The sequence below is a fragment of the Aythya ferina genome (assembly GCF_964211825.1).
Source record: "Aythya ferina genome assembly, chromosome: 2".
NCBI lineage: Eukaryota > Metazoa > Chordata > Aves > Anseriformes > Anatidae > Aythya > Aythya ferina.
The window spans coordinates 117,955,474-117,973,462 of NC_140297.1; the positions used below are offsets into that span (position 1 = coordinate 117,955,474).

General features: G+C 40.1%; 1 protein-coding gene across 1 annotated transcript in view; it reads left to right on the plus strand.

The window, feature by feature from the left end:
* Nucleotides 1-16: 16 nt before the first annotated feature.
* The window catches only part of CDH2 (cadherin 2), a 119,245-nt gene continuing 101,272 nt past the window's right edge, over nucleotides 17-17,989 (plus strand). The window contains exons 1-2 of the mRNA XM_084510346.1: nucleotides 17-364; nucleotides 10,906-11,017. Coding sequence (XP_084366472.1) covers nucleotides 290-364; nucleotides 10,906-11,017 — 187 coding nt within the window. The 5' untranslated portion in view covers nucleotides 17-289. The remainder of the gene's footprint in view (nucleotides 365-10,905; nucleotides 11,018-17,989) is intronic.

The following is a 17,989-nucleotide window of genomic DNA, read 5'->3' on the forward strand; positions in this document are numbered from 1 at the left end:
CTCTCTCTCTCTCTCTCTCTCTCTCTCTCTCTCTCTCTCTCTCTCTCTCTCTCTCTCTCTCCCCTCCTATCTCTCCCCCCCGCCGCATCGCTGCCCATGAGCTAGAGCGGCAGGCGGCAGCTCAGCGCCGCGGCAGCCGGCTCGGGCAGGCAGGCAGGCAGGCAGGCGGGGGCACACAGCCGGTGCCCGACCTTTCCCCGCTGCACCCCTCGCCCCGCTCCGCCGGGCTCCAGCCGCGCTCCCGGGACTGCCGGGGGCCGCCCTGCCGCCGCCGCCCCTCCTCGCCTCCATGTGCCGGGCAGCGGGAGCGCCGCCGCGGATCCTGCCGCCGCTGGCGCTGCTGCTGCTGGCGGCCCTGCAGCAGGTAAGCGCGGCCGGGCTGCGGATCCTTTGTTCCCCGCCGGGGGACCGGGGGGGGAGCGGGGAGAGGTGGCGGGGGGCCGCGGGGAAGGCGGCAGCCGCCGTCGTGCCGGACACCTGCTCGGGGGGCAGCTGCGGGGAGAGGGGAGGGAGGGGGTCCGCGGGGTGCCCCCATCGGTTTGGGGACAGCAGGTGCCGTGGTGTTGGTGGTGGTGGTGGTAGGGGGGGTCCGGCTCCCGCTTTGTCGCCGCGGGGGACAAAGTAGCGGATCGCGCCCCGCGTGGGGAACGGGGCGGCGGCGGGTCCCGAGACCCTCGTCGGGCTGGGGAGGGGGGCGCTCCGCCGTGCCCCGCTAATCCCTTCCCGGCGAGAATTTAATCAGCCCGCACGGGGAAGGGGAGGGGTAGAGGGGGGATTTCCAGCGGGACGGGCCCGGGCTGCGAAGTGCTGAACGCGGGGGGCGAGTCCCGGCTCCCCGCCAGCTCCGGGCTGCTTGGAAGGGGGTGGCTGAAGGGGTCCCGGTGGCCGGCGTGTCCCCCCCCGGCGGCTTTGTGCTGTCGGGGCTGGGCGGAGGGGGCGGTAAATCTGAGGGACAGATGGCGCAGATCAGCGCCTCTTAACGGCACCGACGGCCGGGGCATTTCTGCCGGGCTGGGGAGGGGGGAAAGGGCCCCGGGGGGGGGGGGGGCGGCCCCTGTCCATGGTGAGCGCCGCGCCGGCAGCGACCCCGCTGTCCCCCCGCTCCCTGAGGGGGGGCCCCGGCTTCTGCTCGCTCCGGGCGGCGAGGTGCTGAAATGCTGGTCCGCGGCGGCCCGGGGTTTTCTCCCTCGTCTGTTGGGGACCCGTGGCTGTCCGTCTGTCCGTCTGGCGTGGCGGAGGAGTGTCCGGCTGGCCCTCCGCGTCTCCCACGTGAAAGCAGCCACCCTGCTCGAAAACTTGTGATGTGCCTACTTCAGGATTGTTTTTTTCTTTCCTTTTTTTTTTTTTTTTTTTTTTTCTCTCCTCAGTACCCAAAACCTTCAGTACAGACGGCTTTTGATTGGGTTTATTTTTTCCCTTCATGCTGCTGCTTTTTTTTTTTTTTTTCACAAGTCCTCATGTGTTGTTTATCATATGCGCTTCCACTTCTGTTTAGTTTTCCTATCTCAATAAATCTTTAAAGCACAAATTCTGCAGTTAGCTTTTAGTCCATCTTTTTTATTTATTTATTTACTTTCCTACCCAGGGCAGGTTTGAAATTAAAGCACAAGCTATGAATTAAGGACAGGAACTAGACTCACTGCTTTTATGTATCACTCAGTGTCACTGGCATGTTACGGTTGGGGAATCCAATTTCCCCCTTGTTTGGGTATCCATTAAATCAGGTTAGGGTTGATTTTTAATAGTGTGTTACAAAATTGGAACTTGGGTATGAAATCAGATTTATAGACCTGTGTCTGTACAACGCTTTAATTTAAAAGCTTTTTTTTTTTTTTTTTCTTTCATGCATACTGCCAAGAACCCTTAAAAGCAAGATGCAGCAGTAACTTTTTTTTTTTTCTTCTGCCTTGATACCTGCTACTTTTGGTTTGTATGGGGTTGTTTACATATGATTCTTCTGAAAGGTTGGACCTTTCTACTTTTTATTTTTCTGTCTCCAAACCTTTACAACAAAAGAGCTCTCTACCTTTATTTTCTGAAGTTATTGATCACTGTGGCATTCATCAGTGCTGTAGAAAAGCAGTCATGGAATTGCTTGATCATAACTGGAGGCACACTTTAAGTCAGATCCGTGGGTTCTGTTGCTGTTCAGGAAATAGGGCTTTAGGTTTTTGGCAACGCGTAACGTGCATGGGATGCAAGAGAATGTCAACTGCACTTTATTTTGCTGATTAACTAGATCAGTATGAGTCTGGAAGTACTATGTGAAAAACCTGACAGAAGGGAGGATAAAAAGAGTGAGATTTGCTTTTCTGTCCAAAACATCAGCTGTTCTTGGAACAGGGATAACAACAAGATGGGAGAAGTACTGGGAAAGCTAGCCTGGGAGGTTTACAGGAATGAAACTAAGGTCAGTTAGAAATCAACTGGAAAATAAAACAGAACTTAAGTGCTCAAAAAGGGAATAGTCTGTTTTTATGTACAAGGTGATGGGGTAACTCTGTGGGTGTTGTCCATTTCTTAATCAGAAACAAATAACAATGCAGTTACGGAGCCCTTTGCATGTAGGAGACTGGTTTGAATTCGAATTAGGATGACAGAGGATGTAAGTTATTACTCTCTGCAGGCAGTTTTGGTCTTATTCCAGGTCTTAGCAAATGTATCCAGGTGATAAAACTACTACCCTAAATGACACTCCTGTTAAGCTGCCTCAGCTGTGAATCCAGTGATTGAATTTCTTGTCAGCCAAACCACCCTCTTACCTCTAGCACTTGTCTCTGGCAGAACCAAGGGTGAGGCATATTAACGCAGTTTTGCGCAGAAGTAGCAGTGAGATCTTTTATTCTGGATGCATCTTCTGTCTCTCATCATACACGTGGCTTAGATTTTATTTCTTTTAATCGGTCTATTTTAAGTAGTATAGTAAATACGTGATTGTATAACCACAAAAATGAGTTCAAGGGTGTCTCTCTATTAATGAGTCGGACTCAAACATCATTACTCCTTTGAAAGTGAATTGAGTGCATTTTATAACACTTTTCATAAATTCCAGAACGGAATACGTATATGAGTGGCTCAGCCTTTTTGGATGTGGATCTTTCTGTTCTGTTTTTGCTTCATCTTCAAAGACTCCATCTGAAAAGTTAAATGTGGCAGGATATTGCAGCAAAGAGCTCTCTCCTCCTTGTCTGTCTGGACTAGGTGATAGTGATGCCTCTGACACATCCTCAAAATTCCAATAATTGTAGAAAACACATGTACTTTTTAGAAATCTCTCTTTAGATATTAGACTGGATGCATTACTTTAAAATACATATTTGAGAAATGGCTTCTTTTTTTTTTTAAGTGCTTTTTGTATCTATTGTAGGACACGTATCAACGTTCAGTAGACAATGAATTTTTGGAATTGAAATCAATGGTTGACAAAACAGGAGATCATTTTCTATATTAAACGGTTCTTATTCTCTAAACAGATATTATAGCAAGGTCATAAATGTATATTATACTTAAGTTACAGAAAGTATACATTCTCTTGTATTGTCAACTTATGTATTTTCGAATTAGTAAATCATATGTTTTCTAGAAAGCCTTCTGCTCTCTCCCTTTGTGTGTTGTATTGCTACCTAGGCATGCAATTTAATATAAGGAGAAGTCAATTAAAGACAAATTTGTAATTTTTATTATACCTGTTTTAAAATATTGCCCTAAATTACTGTATTGTTGAACTACATCTAGTTGAGAACATGTAATTCAAAACCTTACCACTTATTTTTTTTCTTTCTGCTCCCAGAAATTGGAGGAACTCCCAGAAACATCATTAGAAGAGTCCTGTCATGTCCCATCTTAATTATTTTTGATGACACTTTTATGTCAGTAATTCCAATTATTAATTTTTTTAATAACTGAACACTGTAATACATAAGAAAATTTATGTGGTAGTAGTGTAGTGAGTATATTTAAAAATAGCTTGAGGAAGTTGTGAGTAAAGTTATTTTTACTCATTACAGACAGTCTTGCGTAAGGGACTTTTTGTCATGTGGTAGGGAGCAGGAACTGTTGAATGGCTTTTATTGCATGAATAAGAGGATCATTTGATAGTAAAACTTTCTGTCACTGTTTTTTTTTTTTTTGTGAATGCTTTTTAATTGAAAAACAAACAAACAAAACCTTCCAATATTTTACCAGCTAGCAGTGACACCCGACAGGATAAGCATTTTATTTACTTTAAACAATGTGCACATGCAAAACATCAGTTTGTTCCAGTAAGAATCAGAACCTCTGAAGTTCCTATGTAAAAAAAATTACTTATTTTTATTTTTTTGTTTGTTTGTTATAAAACATAGGAGGAACATGTAGTGTCCTTACTTAATACATTTTGTACGTCTGCTAACTCAGTGATGCTAGTTGTATACAAGATATAATGGGACAAATCACAGATGATTGATGAAGGTGGAAAGAATACTTAACGTATTTTGCACTAAAAATGATCATTTTAATAACAATTTTCCTAACCTACCACTGAACTGAGACTGGTTGGTCAAGTTAATATTGGTATAGGCAGAGGTGAGCCTTGAGAGAACTTCACAAAAAAGGTGTTATGCATTCATGTGGGATGAGTTTCAGGAGGATTTGTATTTTGTTAAAGAGCATTTTGTAGTTCGTGACTGATCAAAGGACTTTTTTCATCTGGGTGCTGGACTGTGTTCCAGTTTCTTGTGCTTTCTTGTGGCAGCAGCAGATCGCTATATGACCTAATCTGCGTGATTCATGATTTGATAATTTGATTTGATCCTGCAGTTCTCTCTGAAAGATCATGGGAGCTCTGTCTGAATAAAGAAGGAAAATTAGGCTTTCTATTTTTAATTGGCTTTTGAAAACAGATACAGGATCTGCAGCTTCCAAGATGGAAGGTACATCACTGCCAAGTCTTTTCAACATTTCACTTAAACTATTTGGTTTTAGTCAGTATTCATGTATTTAATTAAGTATCGTATATCCAGAAGGTGCGTTTATCCTCTCCTCTAGGCACTCCTTGACATATTTAAAAATATATTTTTACCAACAGACTCCTCTAGGGACTCCTCCATTCCTTATAATTAGCATATAATTATCACCCAGCAGCTGAAGACATAGTTAAAATTTTGTGATTCCCCCAAAAGAGTTCTTCCAGATAAGCCTTGTAAGGCCTCCCCTGAAGGTCAGAAAAACCCAGAGTCCTCCTGTGTACATCACCAGCAGTTTTCATGGGCAGAAGTGCTGAACATGTGCAACCTCTATCAAAGGGAGGAACTGTTGTTTTTTGAAGAAATGAGGATGTGTAGTCAATCATAGGCCCGATTTTATTTATTTATTTATGCAGTACAGAAGTGTGACTTAGACTTAACAGAAATTCCGTTTGGTTTTAGTCTTCCAGCTGAATTTTTAAGATATTTTTTTCCTCTGCTAGCAACACTGCTTGTCTGGAGAATCTCATTTTAGAAGGTGCACTGCTCCTAGTTGAGGGAAGGGGAAAAACTCCAAACCAGATTTCAGCTTTGTATCAGATATGCCCATAGATGTCTTCACATCTAGTAAAGCAAATGAAGTGAGTCTTTGTTTCTCAATTAAGGCTAACGGAAGAGACTGTGGGCGTCATGGTTTGTGAGACTCTCAAAGTTGCAAATGTCCAGTAATCTATGGTAAACGGTGGTGGCCTAAGGCCATTTTAAAACAAATTATATAGTAGAAGTTGTAGGTTCTGTTGTTTAGGGAAAGTGTTTAAGAGTCTTGAGAATTGGTTCAAGAAGCTGGATTTCTGGGGTTGCTGAAGAACGGGTAACTCAATGACCTCTGGGAGAACTTGGTCTGGCACTGACTCTGGAAGCTGTTGGCTTCCAGAACAGTTTGCATGAAAGGCACTTTTCTTTCTCTCCAGTTGCAATCCACAGTTGAAAACAAATTGTACTTGACTATATTTTCTGGAGTACTGTGCAACTGTCTTAAGTAGTGTGGAGGTATAAACTGTTGCAGCTCTTTGCAATAAATCAGAGATTATGGGAGAGATAATGAACTGTTTTGAAGTTTTGCACCCCAAGCACATCAGAGATGTGGCTATGATCCTCCTGTGGTCTTTCATATGTCTTGTTATGTTTTGATGGTTAGTAAAACCTCATCCTAAGATCCACCTGGTATAGCATATTGCATCATGTCAGATGATGTATTAAGACAAAACTTAAAACGGGTAAAACAATCTCTAGAGTTAGGTAAGTTGTAAATGAATGCTGGGTATAATTTTGGCCTTTAAATTAATGAAGAAACACCCAGTCTCTAAACACAGTCACAGATGTTTTTGTGATCTGTGCTCAAGTTTAACATTACTGTCACAATTGCAAATTAATGTTGCTTATTAAGGAGAGAGAGCTCAAATACCCAGTTCCTGCTCTGTCATACGTATAATTAGTAAGACTTTGTTTTGAGCTTCACACGATAATGCCCTTTGAATTGGCTGGACTTGGCAACTAGCAGCTGTAATGCATCCAATTATAAGTGTATAGGATGATATTTTCTCTGATGCATACCCTTCCATTTCTTATTTGACTATGTAGGCTTATTTTCCTATAGGAGTTAGCTATATTGAGCATAAAAGAAAGAAGTCTTTCAGGAACAACTTCCCTTGTGTTCTGTTACAATCAATATTAAGAAATCTGATGTTGTAGTACACGCAAATGCAAACAGTGCAAAAGCAGACACTTTGATATTTCAGATAAATAGATTCTGCTGAGCTCCAGTGGTGTATGGTATGTGCACAAGGAACAAGACCAGCCCTGTTTGAAAGCAGTGTTTAAGAGCCCAGTTCTGCAAATGTAGGATGCGTGTTGTGATATGAAGTCGCTTCTGTAGTCATGTGGGGAGCTTGCATTTTGAAATAGTTGGAGCGTTTTTTTACAGAACTGCATTCTAAGTGTGTCTACATCCTAGAAAGTATGAAAATTGGAGAGACATAGTAGTCCAAAACCATCAATGCTAATGAAACAATCCTATCTTTCTGTACTTCTGTACTGTTTCAATTTACAGTCTTTACACAAGTGTGAAGACAGTATTGTTGGAAGAATCTTAGTGATGATGTTCAGAAGAACACATATAAACATGATTCCATTACAGTTATGCAGTTGAGATTGTCATCAGTTTGTTTGTTTTGTTCTGTTTTGTTTTCTAATTGAGCTGGAATACTACCTGGAAATTAAGCCACAGGTTTCTAGATACCTGTGTTATGATAGTATTTAGATATGATGTTAATGTAACTGAGGAGTAGGGTACAAAAATGGCAGGCTTACCAACTATACTAGAATGTTCAGTTGATTGAAAAGTAACTTTGACATAAGACTTCTAATTTATGTCATGTTGATTTGTGATTGCAGTTTGCATTTTGCATTTGATCTGAGATCTACAGTAGTGAGTTTGTACTTGAGTACCACACTACTTGAGTTTGTGAGTTCTTGCACCAAGGTTGAGTAGGTGTTCAGTATCTGTAGATAATGATGTTTGTTACTCATTTTGCAGTTAAAAGTGACTAAATAAGCTAGAGGTGATCAGGAAAGCAAACTAGTTTTTCAATGGTAACTCTATTTTGCTTTAGCAAAGTCCATTAGTACTTGAGAGAAGAATTTTCCAAGTGCTGAGCTTGTTCAAAGCTTTGTAGCTCCATTAAGTAGGTTTTATATGGGCAGAAGCTAAGGTAATTACTTTCCATCATAAAAGATAGTTTTTCAGTAGCGTCCTTCTGTAGATGAACGTACAAGTAATATTATCTTATGTTCAAAATAGTCTTGGGAATTGTACTAATCACACAAAATCCTGTAAATTACAGTAATGTGCCCCCATAATCTTCACTAGCTTTTCCCTTTTGCCCCAGATAAGGGGATAAAAATATTTCAGCATCATCGTTTGCTTAGAGTTAAAATGGTTTAAGTCTCGCAGTACTCTTAGGCTGAACTTGATATGACCCAGTCTGTCTGAAGCTACAACTTCTACTTAATTCCAAATGCTTAACAGAGGGCGATAAAGAATTGCTGAAAATTTGAATTCTTCCTTCCCTTGTGTTTTTATTCTCAAACAATCTTTACAAAGGACTGTTTTCGGAGAGTAGAGTACAGTCTTTTGTCTCCGGATAAAATTGATGGCTGAAAATGAAAGAATAAAGAAGGCTCTCTATTCATGTCCCCACGTCTTTGTTTCAGTGGGCATTGTTTCAGTTTATAAGAGTTGTTTAGTACATATAGATTGTTGGAAAGGCTGAAAGATTCCCAGGCGCATCAGTGCAGACTTGTTATAAAATCCTGTTATCTTCTCAGCTGCCCACCCAGGACCTTTTTTGTTTCAAGGATATGATGAAAGGCTATTTTTTCTTCTCTATCACATTTGCTTTGAGGTCACCTTTTATGCAGTAGTTTAAACAAGTCTTACTCTTTTTCTTTCAAATTATAGAAACTTTACAAAACATGTGATTTGAGTTCTAAAGCTGAGGAAACTAGCAGCTGGAATCGCAATTATTTTTGATTTACTGTGTTTTCATCTTTAAAAACATCAGCATTTGAAAGGGCTAGGTTCCAGCTTTGCAGCTGACACAGTCTCCTGGTCATTTAAGCCTCGTTCCTTTCTTTCAGTATTTGTGTGTTTGGTTTCTCTTTAACCATATAAAAACATAAAAGTACTTATGTAACTCTATACAGGTGAGCAACCTGTGTAGTGTGTAAGTCAGAGAGAAACCCATGTCACAATTGAAGTTAACTGGACGCCTGGTAATTAATTACAAGTTCTCGTCCTGTGTGCTTACCTAGGTAGCATACTAACTTGGAAGTGGGCAGTTAATGTTAATTTTTATTGCTAGTGTAAGTGTTGAGCTGCTTGGTTAGGATCATGTAGGTGTAAGTGCATCTGACTGTGCTACGAATCCCTCCTCGTATTAGTGGTAAAATTATCCTAATAGGAGTTGGCATGCTGAGCTTGGCCTCACGTGTCAGTGGAGAGGACGCATTTCTGCTGGATTCCTCTTCCCTGGAAGACAGCCTTGTTGACAGCTTCTGATGAAGAAAGCTTCCACTCCTGGAGTGCCACCAGTTGGCTGTCCTGCTGCATACCACAGCGGACTGCCTTTTTGGGTTTGCCACGTAATGGTCTGGATAAGCGTGCCTCTGTCAAAAACGGATTTGGTTTATAGACAGCACGCAGTTAAACGCGTGGAAGCTAATCTCAAAAATTTTGATTGTGCTAAGACACAGAGCAGTCGCAGATAGCTGCGTGCTTGAAAAATTCCAGTTAAAAGTGCTGATAAACCCGTAGGCAGACTGCAGATCGTGGGCTGCAGCCCTCTTACCAAGCATGTCTGGAGCCAAGAGCGCAGCAGTAATGTAAAATTGCAGTGCTCGACCTCCAGGCCCAGTGAATCTTGCCCTCCAAACAGGTGGCACAACCACCGCAAGAGGTGATGAGTGCTCTTCCTCCACTGCGTGGGAAGCGCACGATCCTTGAGCTTAGGATTTCAGTGTCTAATACCCTGAATGAGTGCTCAGGAAGGTGGTAAATGGGTGTAGCACCATCATGTCCTCTTTCTCTCTCCTTTTTTTTTTTTTTTTTTTTTCCCTCCCCTCCCTCTTTCCTGTTGGGCTTTCTTTGCTAAATGTATGCAAGCATGCTTACATGGCCCTGAGCAGATCGATTGATGGAAACCCATCTGGGAAAGTAAAAAGGAAAATCTAATTAAAAGTCTTGATCAGATTTAGGTATGAAATCGCAGCACAGTCGCTCGTGTTGTCAAAGACCACGTACTACATCTCGCCGTGCACATGGATAGGCTTTTATTTAGCATGGGGGTGTTCGTCAGGTTTTGCAAGGGGTTTTAGGATGTCTCTGATAGAGATCGGCATAGTCTGGTGTGGGGCCTTGTGTGGTCTGAAGGGGTTTTGCTGTACTTGGTCATTTAGGCACATGGAAGCTTGACTGTTGTTTTGTGCAGCACTAAAATGAGACAAAAACAATCCACTGAAAAGAGATCTTTAACTTTTGCCACAGAAAACTGGATTTTTTTTTTTTTTTTTCACTTAGCAGCAAAATGTCCTGAAACTAACTTAGCAATCAGAATGATCTTTTGAATGTGGAACTCCAGAGAACAACAACAAAAAAAGTTTCCACATGCTGTTGTATTATAGTTCTTAATAAAAAGTCACTGATGAAACTTTTGAAAATGTGAGTTGAAGGGAAACTTTCTTACAAGTGAGAGAACAAACAGTTTCAATGGCTTGTCTTTAGCCTTGTTGTGCAAATTTAATAATGAGCTGCTCTCTTTCTAACTTAACGTTCCTTTGAAATAGATGGGGATTGATGGGGATTGCATTTTAAACGTTTGACTTCCTATGGTATCTGTTTAAATACTAACATAAATGTAAGTTCTGTTAAGTTACTGCAAATGTAGCACTCTATCTTAAGTTACTGGTACTGGTGCAACCTCACATGGAAGTACTCTAAATAAAGCATTTTAAATCAGTAGCTGAAGTCTTTCCTGTCAAATCTATCTGGCGGTGGAAAAAGTTGCTGTTTGGTTTTGTGTAACATTTATTTCCAGAGGAAAGAATGTTTTTGTTCCCCCTACGTTTCCACTTCGGTCTCAATGGCTGATTTAGTTGAAATGTTCAGTTGTCAGAAGAATCAAGATTGTGTATTATTTAGATCTTACCAGACAAGTGGGACTTGTTCCTTCCATTCCAGTTATCAGAGAGATTAACCCTTTGCCCTTGGACTTCTAATTGCAGTCGTTTAGAAACAAAGATGCTGTTTGTACAAGATAGCAGCAAAACGGAGTATGTGCCAACTGGAATGTTTCTCTGGTGAATGAGGGTTGCAATATTACATAAATTTTATTTTGCATTTCAGGCACCAATAAAAGCAGCTTGTGAAGACATGTTGTGCAAGACGGGATTTCCTGAAGATGTTCACAGTGCCGTCGTGTCGAGGAGTGTACATGGAGGACAGCCTCTACTTAATGGTACTGTTAGAAAAGATGTTTTGGATTTTATTTCCTAGAATATTCACCATAAATCAGTCTAGAGCATTTTCATTCTTAGGATGCAAATGCTTTCAGGAAGGAACATCTGCTCTTCTGTGTTTATTTTTTGATTATTATCATAGGACTTAGAAAATCTGTTGGCATTAATGGTAGCACATGCACCTATATTGACTGTAAATACTGTATTGCAAGCCTCCCCGTGATAGTGCACTAATCTTTCTCAGAATAGTGTTGCCACTGATACTTCCTATTACAAATGCTAAACTCATATGTCATCAGCCTATAATTAGAACCCATGTATGAGTGACAAAAAGGTGAAGAAAGTTTCTCTTCTGCTTTATAGTTCCCATAGAAGCACTGCAGTTATGCCCAGCCTTAGTTCTCAAATTAATGTGGGGATGGTTCCTTTACTAGGGAACTGTCCTGGGCAGCAGTCTTAATGAGACTGGAGTTCCCACAGGAGGGTAATGGCCACAGCCCTGCCTCTCCATATGTATTTGTTGGACAGGAGGCGGCAAGTCTCTGACCACATGTAGAGAATTAAGTGATTATGCTCCTTATGTACCTGCATAAGATGGGGGAAACAACCACAGGCAACAGCACCGGAGCGGATACTTTAATAAAGACAACAGCATACGTTGATTGCTTTTTCCTGGTGACCTGAGGAGAGGCACCTTTGGAAAGCAAGACACGGGATGGGGAGCAACACCAAGCGTAGTTGTCTGTGAGCCCTGCTCAGTGACCACTGCTCTCAGGGCTCGGTGAGGAGCCCTGCCAAGAGGCGCAGGGTAATGCCAGTGCTATCTCTTGGACAGAGCGCTGCTGCTTCACCCTGGCACGTATCTGTGTCTGAATGGCACCGTGCCCAGAACAAGGCTAGCCAAGTCCCCAGCTAGCAGCAAGCTCCACCAGTGCAAGCCCTCGCCTCTGTGCGGGATGCACTGAAGTCAGTAGGTCTGTCCATGTGCCCAGGAGTCGTCCAGGTGGAGAATTGGGTTCACTGCCCTTTTTATGTCTCTTTCCTTCAGGGGTAGAGTAGTCATCTGTGTAACATAGAGGCATGTGCTCTGAACCTTTCTTAGACTTCCCAAGCAGCTAAGTTTCAGCATAAAATTTTATGGAAGAATAACGTTTTTAAAAATGTGTTAATTTAACTGTTTTATAAAATGCTAGCATCAATGTTGTAGCTTTCTTCCATCTAATTCTGAAATTGTGGAACTAAGAACATCAGTTTTAGACGGTTTCAAACACATCTTAAGGACTAATTTAATTTTTCTCTCGCAAATAAATATGGTTACACAGATCAAGACACTTAAATGAAAAAATTCTAATGAGTCTACAAAAGAAGCAAACAAAGCTATAGTCTCGATTTTACATGCTGCATGTATCAGTATTTCTCCTTAATTATATTTTTAATTATATTTTTTCTCCTCAATTATATTTTTACAGACCTGTGTTGTGCTTTTGAGTAGTGGAAACTTGAATGCAGGATTAATTGATTAGCTTTAGTCTATCTAAATTTAAGTTATTAAAGTTTTTTCTTTTCAGTTTCAAGAAATTGTATTTTACCACCATAGACATTTGCTTTTTTGAAGAATAGCTTAGAAATTCATGCATTAAGTTACACTTTCTGCCAATTGAGAAAATAATGAAAAAGAAAGAATTTACCTCACTGTTCTGCCAAGCAGGAGTTAATATAAGGCTCTGCAGTAGCCATTGGCACTGAGAACTCCTTTGGTAGATGATACACAAACCTGGAGCAAGGGGCAGAAGCAGCAACAGGTAGCTCAAAAGGCACCTGCTTTCCAAAGGTGCTGTCTTGAAACCACTGTTTGTTACTGATAAGTTATGCTGTTGATTAATCATCAAATGGAGATGACACAGTATTGAGATCTACCTTGTCACATGAAAGCTGTCTTTGCTCTTCATGGAATCGACCCTTTCTGCAGTTTCTTTCATTTTTTTTCTACTAGCTGGGAACTGCAGTGAACTGCCAGCTAATTTCTTCTTAGCATTACTCATACGAATCCAATGATAATGACTGACCAGCCTTAGCTGTTTTTGAACTAGTAACATACCGATGGAAAACTGACTTCCTTTTTCATTACTCATCACAGTCACACAGTCCCTCCTGTTGCTTTTTAAAATTTTGATGTGAGTGAAGCATACCATTGATTTGTCCTTGAATGGTATTAAAATGCATAGCATTTTAGGGAAGTAGGAATAAGAAAAACCTTGCAGAGCATACAGTGTATATCACATCGTATCAACCGATTTTGAAATGACCTGGGGGAGTTTGTTTCCTGCTACCATTTCCTCAGTTGAATTACTGCAGTGGTTTATTCTTTTGAAAATTCTGACATGCTTAAAAGCATATAATTTGCTGGTTACACATAAACATACGGTCCATCATTGCATAGCTTTGACTTAAATTTAATTACACTGTCATTTTGAAATACTATTGTTGTCAAAAGCCTGTTTTCTGGTTATTAAACTAGATTCAGATGACGCTAGAAGTTATGTATAGTTGCATGACATTTGCTTCTTAAGTATAACCATGGGCCTGATTCTGATCTCAGTGGCCTCATGGATATCTAACTGCATGCTTATACTAGTATAAATTCAGAAGTGACACATGTATAACTATAGGTTTCCTATATGCTTTAGAAATGAAAGCTTTAATTTCCTTTGAATTTGTGCATTGATACAACAAGCGTATAAGCTTTATGATCTCAGCCAGCTGCAGAATAATCTCAGTCTGACTTGATGTTTTCTTGACATGTTATTTCTTAAAATATTGACTAAGAAAATGACAAGATGCTTAATATATCTCAAGTTCATATGCTTTTATCTTGACCACTGGGGGACAAGCCTTCTCTAAGGCCTTCAATTTCCATCTCTTTCACCAAAATGTAAATAAGATTAGAATCATCATATGACTTGTTGATCCGTGACTTTGAGTTATTACAGTAATCTGGGATATCTGTTTTTTTTAAGTATTATTATAGGAAACATTCCCATATGAGAGTATGGGGCAGCATTTTATCACACAAGATGTGATAGTCTACATTTTCTGGATGGGCTTCTTTTTCTATTCCTATATTCAAATGGTTTTGTACTCCTACGGAGGGTCAGACTCTTGTTGCTATTACGTTAAAAATACATCTTTTTAACTGATAATGACTTTCTCCATTTATACATATGGCTAGGATATGTCATCCTCTGCTAGTTTGTCCTTCTATGCATGAGCACATATGTTCAGCTGATATCCATGCATTCAGTTGTCATTGAATGTGGAAAATTGGTGGAGGAATATATTCAGAATAATAGAAATTAGAAAAGGGATAATGTGGGAGGGTAATGCTTACTAACTGGGTAGAGTGAAGGAAAGAGGGAAAAGAAGACAGCTGTCCTTGGTTTAAGGAAGAACTGGGAACCTGTTGAATGGACAAGGTACAGCTAGTTGGAAGACTTGGCAAAGGAAGCTGGAATCGTCTCCTTCAGCAGGTGATAACTGAGCTGTGTAGGAAATATCCTACAGTATGGTATGCGTCCTGTTTTTCTGGCAGTGTGTCACTGGTGTCTGGTGCTCCCATTTTCCCCTCTTCCAGCCTTAGAGACTCTTCAAAGCTGCTTTCTTAAGCTTTGCCTTGTGCTTCTTATAAGACAAGAAAATGCCCTATCTCATCTATTATTTCCTATTTCTCATTGAAATTTGTGGCAAGTCAACGTACAACGTGCTCGAGTCAGTAAACACATGTGAGGAAGTACAGTAGGTTTAGTTCTGAATTTATCAAGTTCTACATGTTGTTTCACCTGGCATTGGTCACTCCAGAGGAATTATGGTGACTTCACCAAGGTGAGCTCAGAACCAACACCTTCAAGGGAGGTGGGGGGGAAAAAGGAGTAGTCTCTGAAACAAAATTAAAAGAAACACATACATCTAAAAAGTCTGTCTTACTCATAAAGCTGTGGAGTTTTTTGGGCCCCTACTTCTTCTAGACTTTGATATGCTTTAAGTAGTATAAGATTAAAAGTCCAATATTAAATAAAAAAATCCTATGCAAGTAACTTCCCAGGCTTCACCTCTTAGAAGTAGACATCTAACCCAAATTTACAAACATGCTACTTCTGCCTTGTTTCTTTAAATAAAATATAATTAATGCTTGGAGGATTCAGTATTTGGAGAAGAAGAGGTTAAGTCAAAGAGGGAGTTCCATTTAATATAATAAATGTCTTTGCTTCAGATGGTTTTATCACAGTTTTGTAGTTCATGCAGTTAAAAAAAATAAAAGTAAGGCTGTTTGATATGCATATTGAGCCATGTATATCTAATCTTTGTTCTACATCCTGTAAATTCCAAGATAAAAACAATGCATTTCTACTAAAATCATCTACCTAGCGAGGTTACATGAATGGTTATTTGCAGAATCATATCTTAAACTTCCAGATTTTTAATCCAATAATCTATTTCATTATTTTTTTTTCTTTCACATAATTTATATTCATATTTGTCCTGCTACTAAATTAATGATTTTAGTTCTCTGCTAACCAAATCTGCTGTGTAGGCAAGATCCTTATATGTATTGTTTGAGCACTGTGTAGCTACAAAATATTTCTAAGTTCTCTCAAGTTGCATAGTAGTAGAGGAAAAAATATCTTGGCATTGGTCACTGAGATGAGCAGTGATTATGGGTAACACCTCGATTCCATGACTGATGTAAGCTGACAGGAGTCAAGAGACCTTATACCTTTTCTCCTTTCTGAGGCTGGTCCCAAGTGTTCATGAAACCATGAATTGAATGGGGTTGGCCAGCTGACCTGGGGTAAAACTCACACTCCTCTTCCATGGGTCTTTGCTGAAAGATCTTATAGATTTAACAGAGCCGTGGTATCCTTGCTGCTTTTTCTCTTCTAGCAGTGAACCTCAAAGTAAATAATGTTTGTTTTGATGCTTTGATATTTGGTGACAGAATTTGATTTTGACGTTCCCAATGGCTGACTCTATAGCTTACAACTGAAAATAACACTTACTCTAAAACGATCCTGAAACCTGTTGTTGGGAATGTGAGGCTTGGGAGAGGAATTTCCCCCTTGTTAGCACATTTTCTGCAGTGTTGGTCAGCATCTTTGGTTCCCCTCAGCATTTGGTGTCTCCCTGTGTCCTGTCACCTGTGGTGCCATCTGCAGGTGCATCCCCATGCAGCTGTGTGGGTAGAACCTGTGTGCTCTGATTCAGTCCATCTTCAATGAAGAACATAATTACTTCCAAAAGTCATCATGCTTAAAACAAAGCAACAGTGCTTCTTTTAGGGCTGACATTTTATTCCTTGCTTTAAAAAAAACAACTTTAATACAATTGTATTCTTCCCATGCTAGTGTACGCTGGCTTCTTTGATATTCCAGTGCACATTAACCATACAGCTAGGGAAAGTGTTTTTAGCAGAATCATATTTTCCAAGAGGGAAATTATTATTTCACCACAAAAAAAAATGTTTGTGGGTTGTTTTTTTGTTACTTTCTTCAACGAATAATAAAAAAATAAAATGGTAACTGCTTTGTTTGAAGTCTACTTGCCTTAAGCAAAAAGACAAGTTGACATGTTCCTTCCAGGCAGACAGCCAAAGAATCTCAGATGGATGGGGTCTCTCTGTGAATTGCTGGCAAACTGAAAGAAATTGTTTCAATTTTTCCCAAATGACTTTTTTTTTTTTTTTTTAATTCTCTTTTTGCACAACCTACCCGTACCCATCCCGTTGCCCCACCTCACAAAAAAAACTCCGCTCAACAAACAAAAAAACACCCTTCAAGTTACACTTCCAGGCCCTAGTGGAACTGTGAAATTTTTTTTAAGAAGCTTATGTTGGGGATATATTTGTTTTTCTCAGCAGTCCTGCTTAACATTTAGTAGGTTTGTTTTTGGCCTTTCACTTGTGAGGCAGAGCAAATTTCAGTGCCGCTATTCGGTGTTGCTTTTCCTATTGTTCTATTTTATGTTAGAGTTGTATTCCAGTTCTCACTCTCATGCCTTTTAAATCCTTTTTCTCTTCTTTTCTCAAACAGCTCTTCTGTTTGTCCTTTTTTTGTTCCCCATAGCTCTTAAATTCTCTTGTGTCAGTGTTGAGCTTACTATCCCGGACTGGTAGAGCTTCCTCTATTTGCTTTTACTACACCAGCACAGTGCCTGTTTTATGATTTTTGTTGTCTGTTTATCCACCAAGCTCTTAACTTATTCTTAGGTACTTGTTCCTTGAAAAACAGATCTTGCTTTTGCTGAAGCAAGAGAGAGTTTTCCTACTCCCTTTTCTCAACAATTCTTAGTTAAATATAGGATACATTGTGGAGTATACACAAAACATACGCTCACCTTACTGTACAGTGATAAAATATTTACTTGAATGGTGACTAATTTTTTTCTTTCTGTTACTTCTGTAAAATTCTGTATGCGATCTGTATGTGATATCCAATTTTACTCTTCAGGATTGAGCTACTGATAAACGTTGGTATTTTCTCATTGCAACTTTGTATGCTAAACGTTATGTATATAAACAATAAATGTAAGTAATGGAATTCAACAATGTATTGGATGTGCACAGATGACAAACATCTAATTTCAGAAATGAAATTCCATTATCCCTCAGTGGGCCCTAAAGCTGTTATGGAATATAGCATCTGGATCAATTTGTATATCCAGTATCAGAGAATTTATCATTTGCGTTCTAGAGAAGAAGCCATTCTGAAAGAAACCTGCAAACATACTAATCAAAATGCTTTCCTCTTATGGAATATTTCAATTAGGTTGGTAATACATATATTAAAGGTGTGTTCTTTGTGTTAATAATAATAATAATAATGGAAAAACAAGAAAACTAAATGAACTATTCTGTCCATTTTTTCCCAGAGAAGGAACTTGACTCACCATTATTCCCTACAAAAAGAATTCTATTTCTG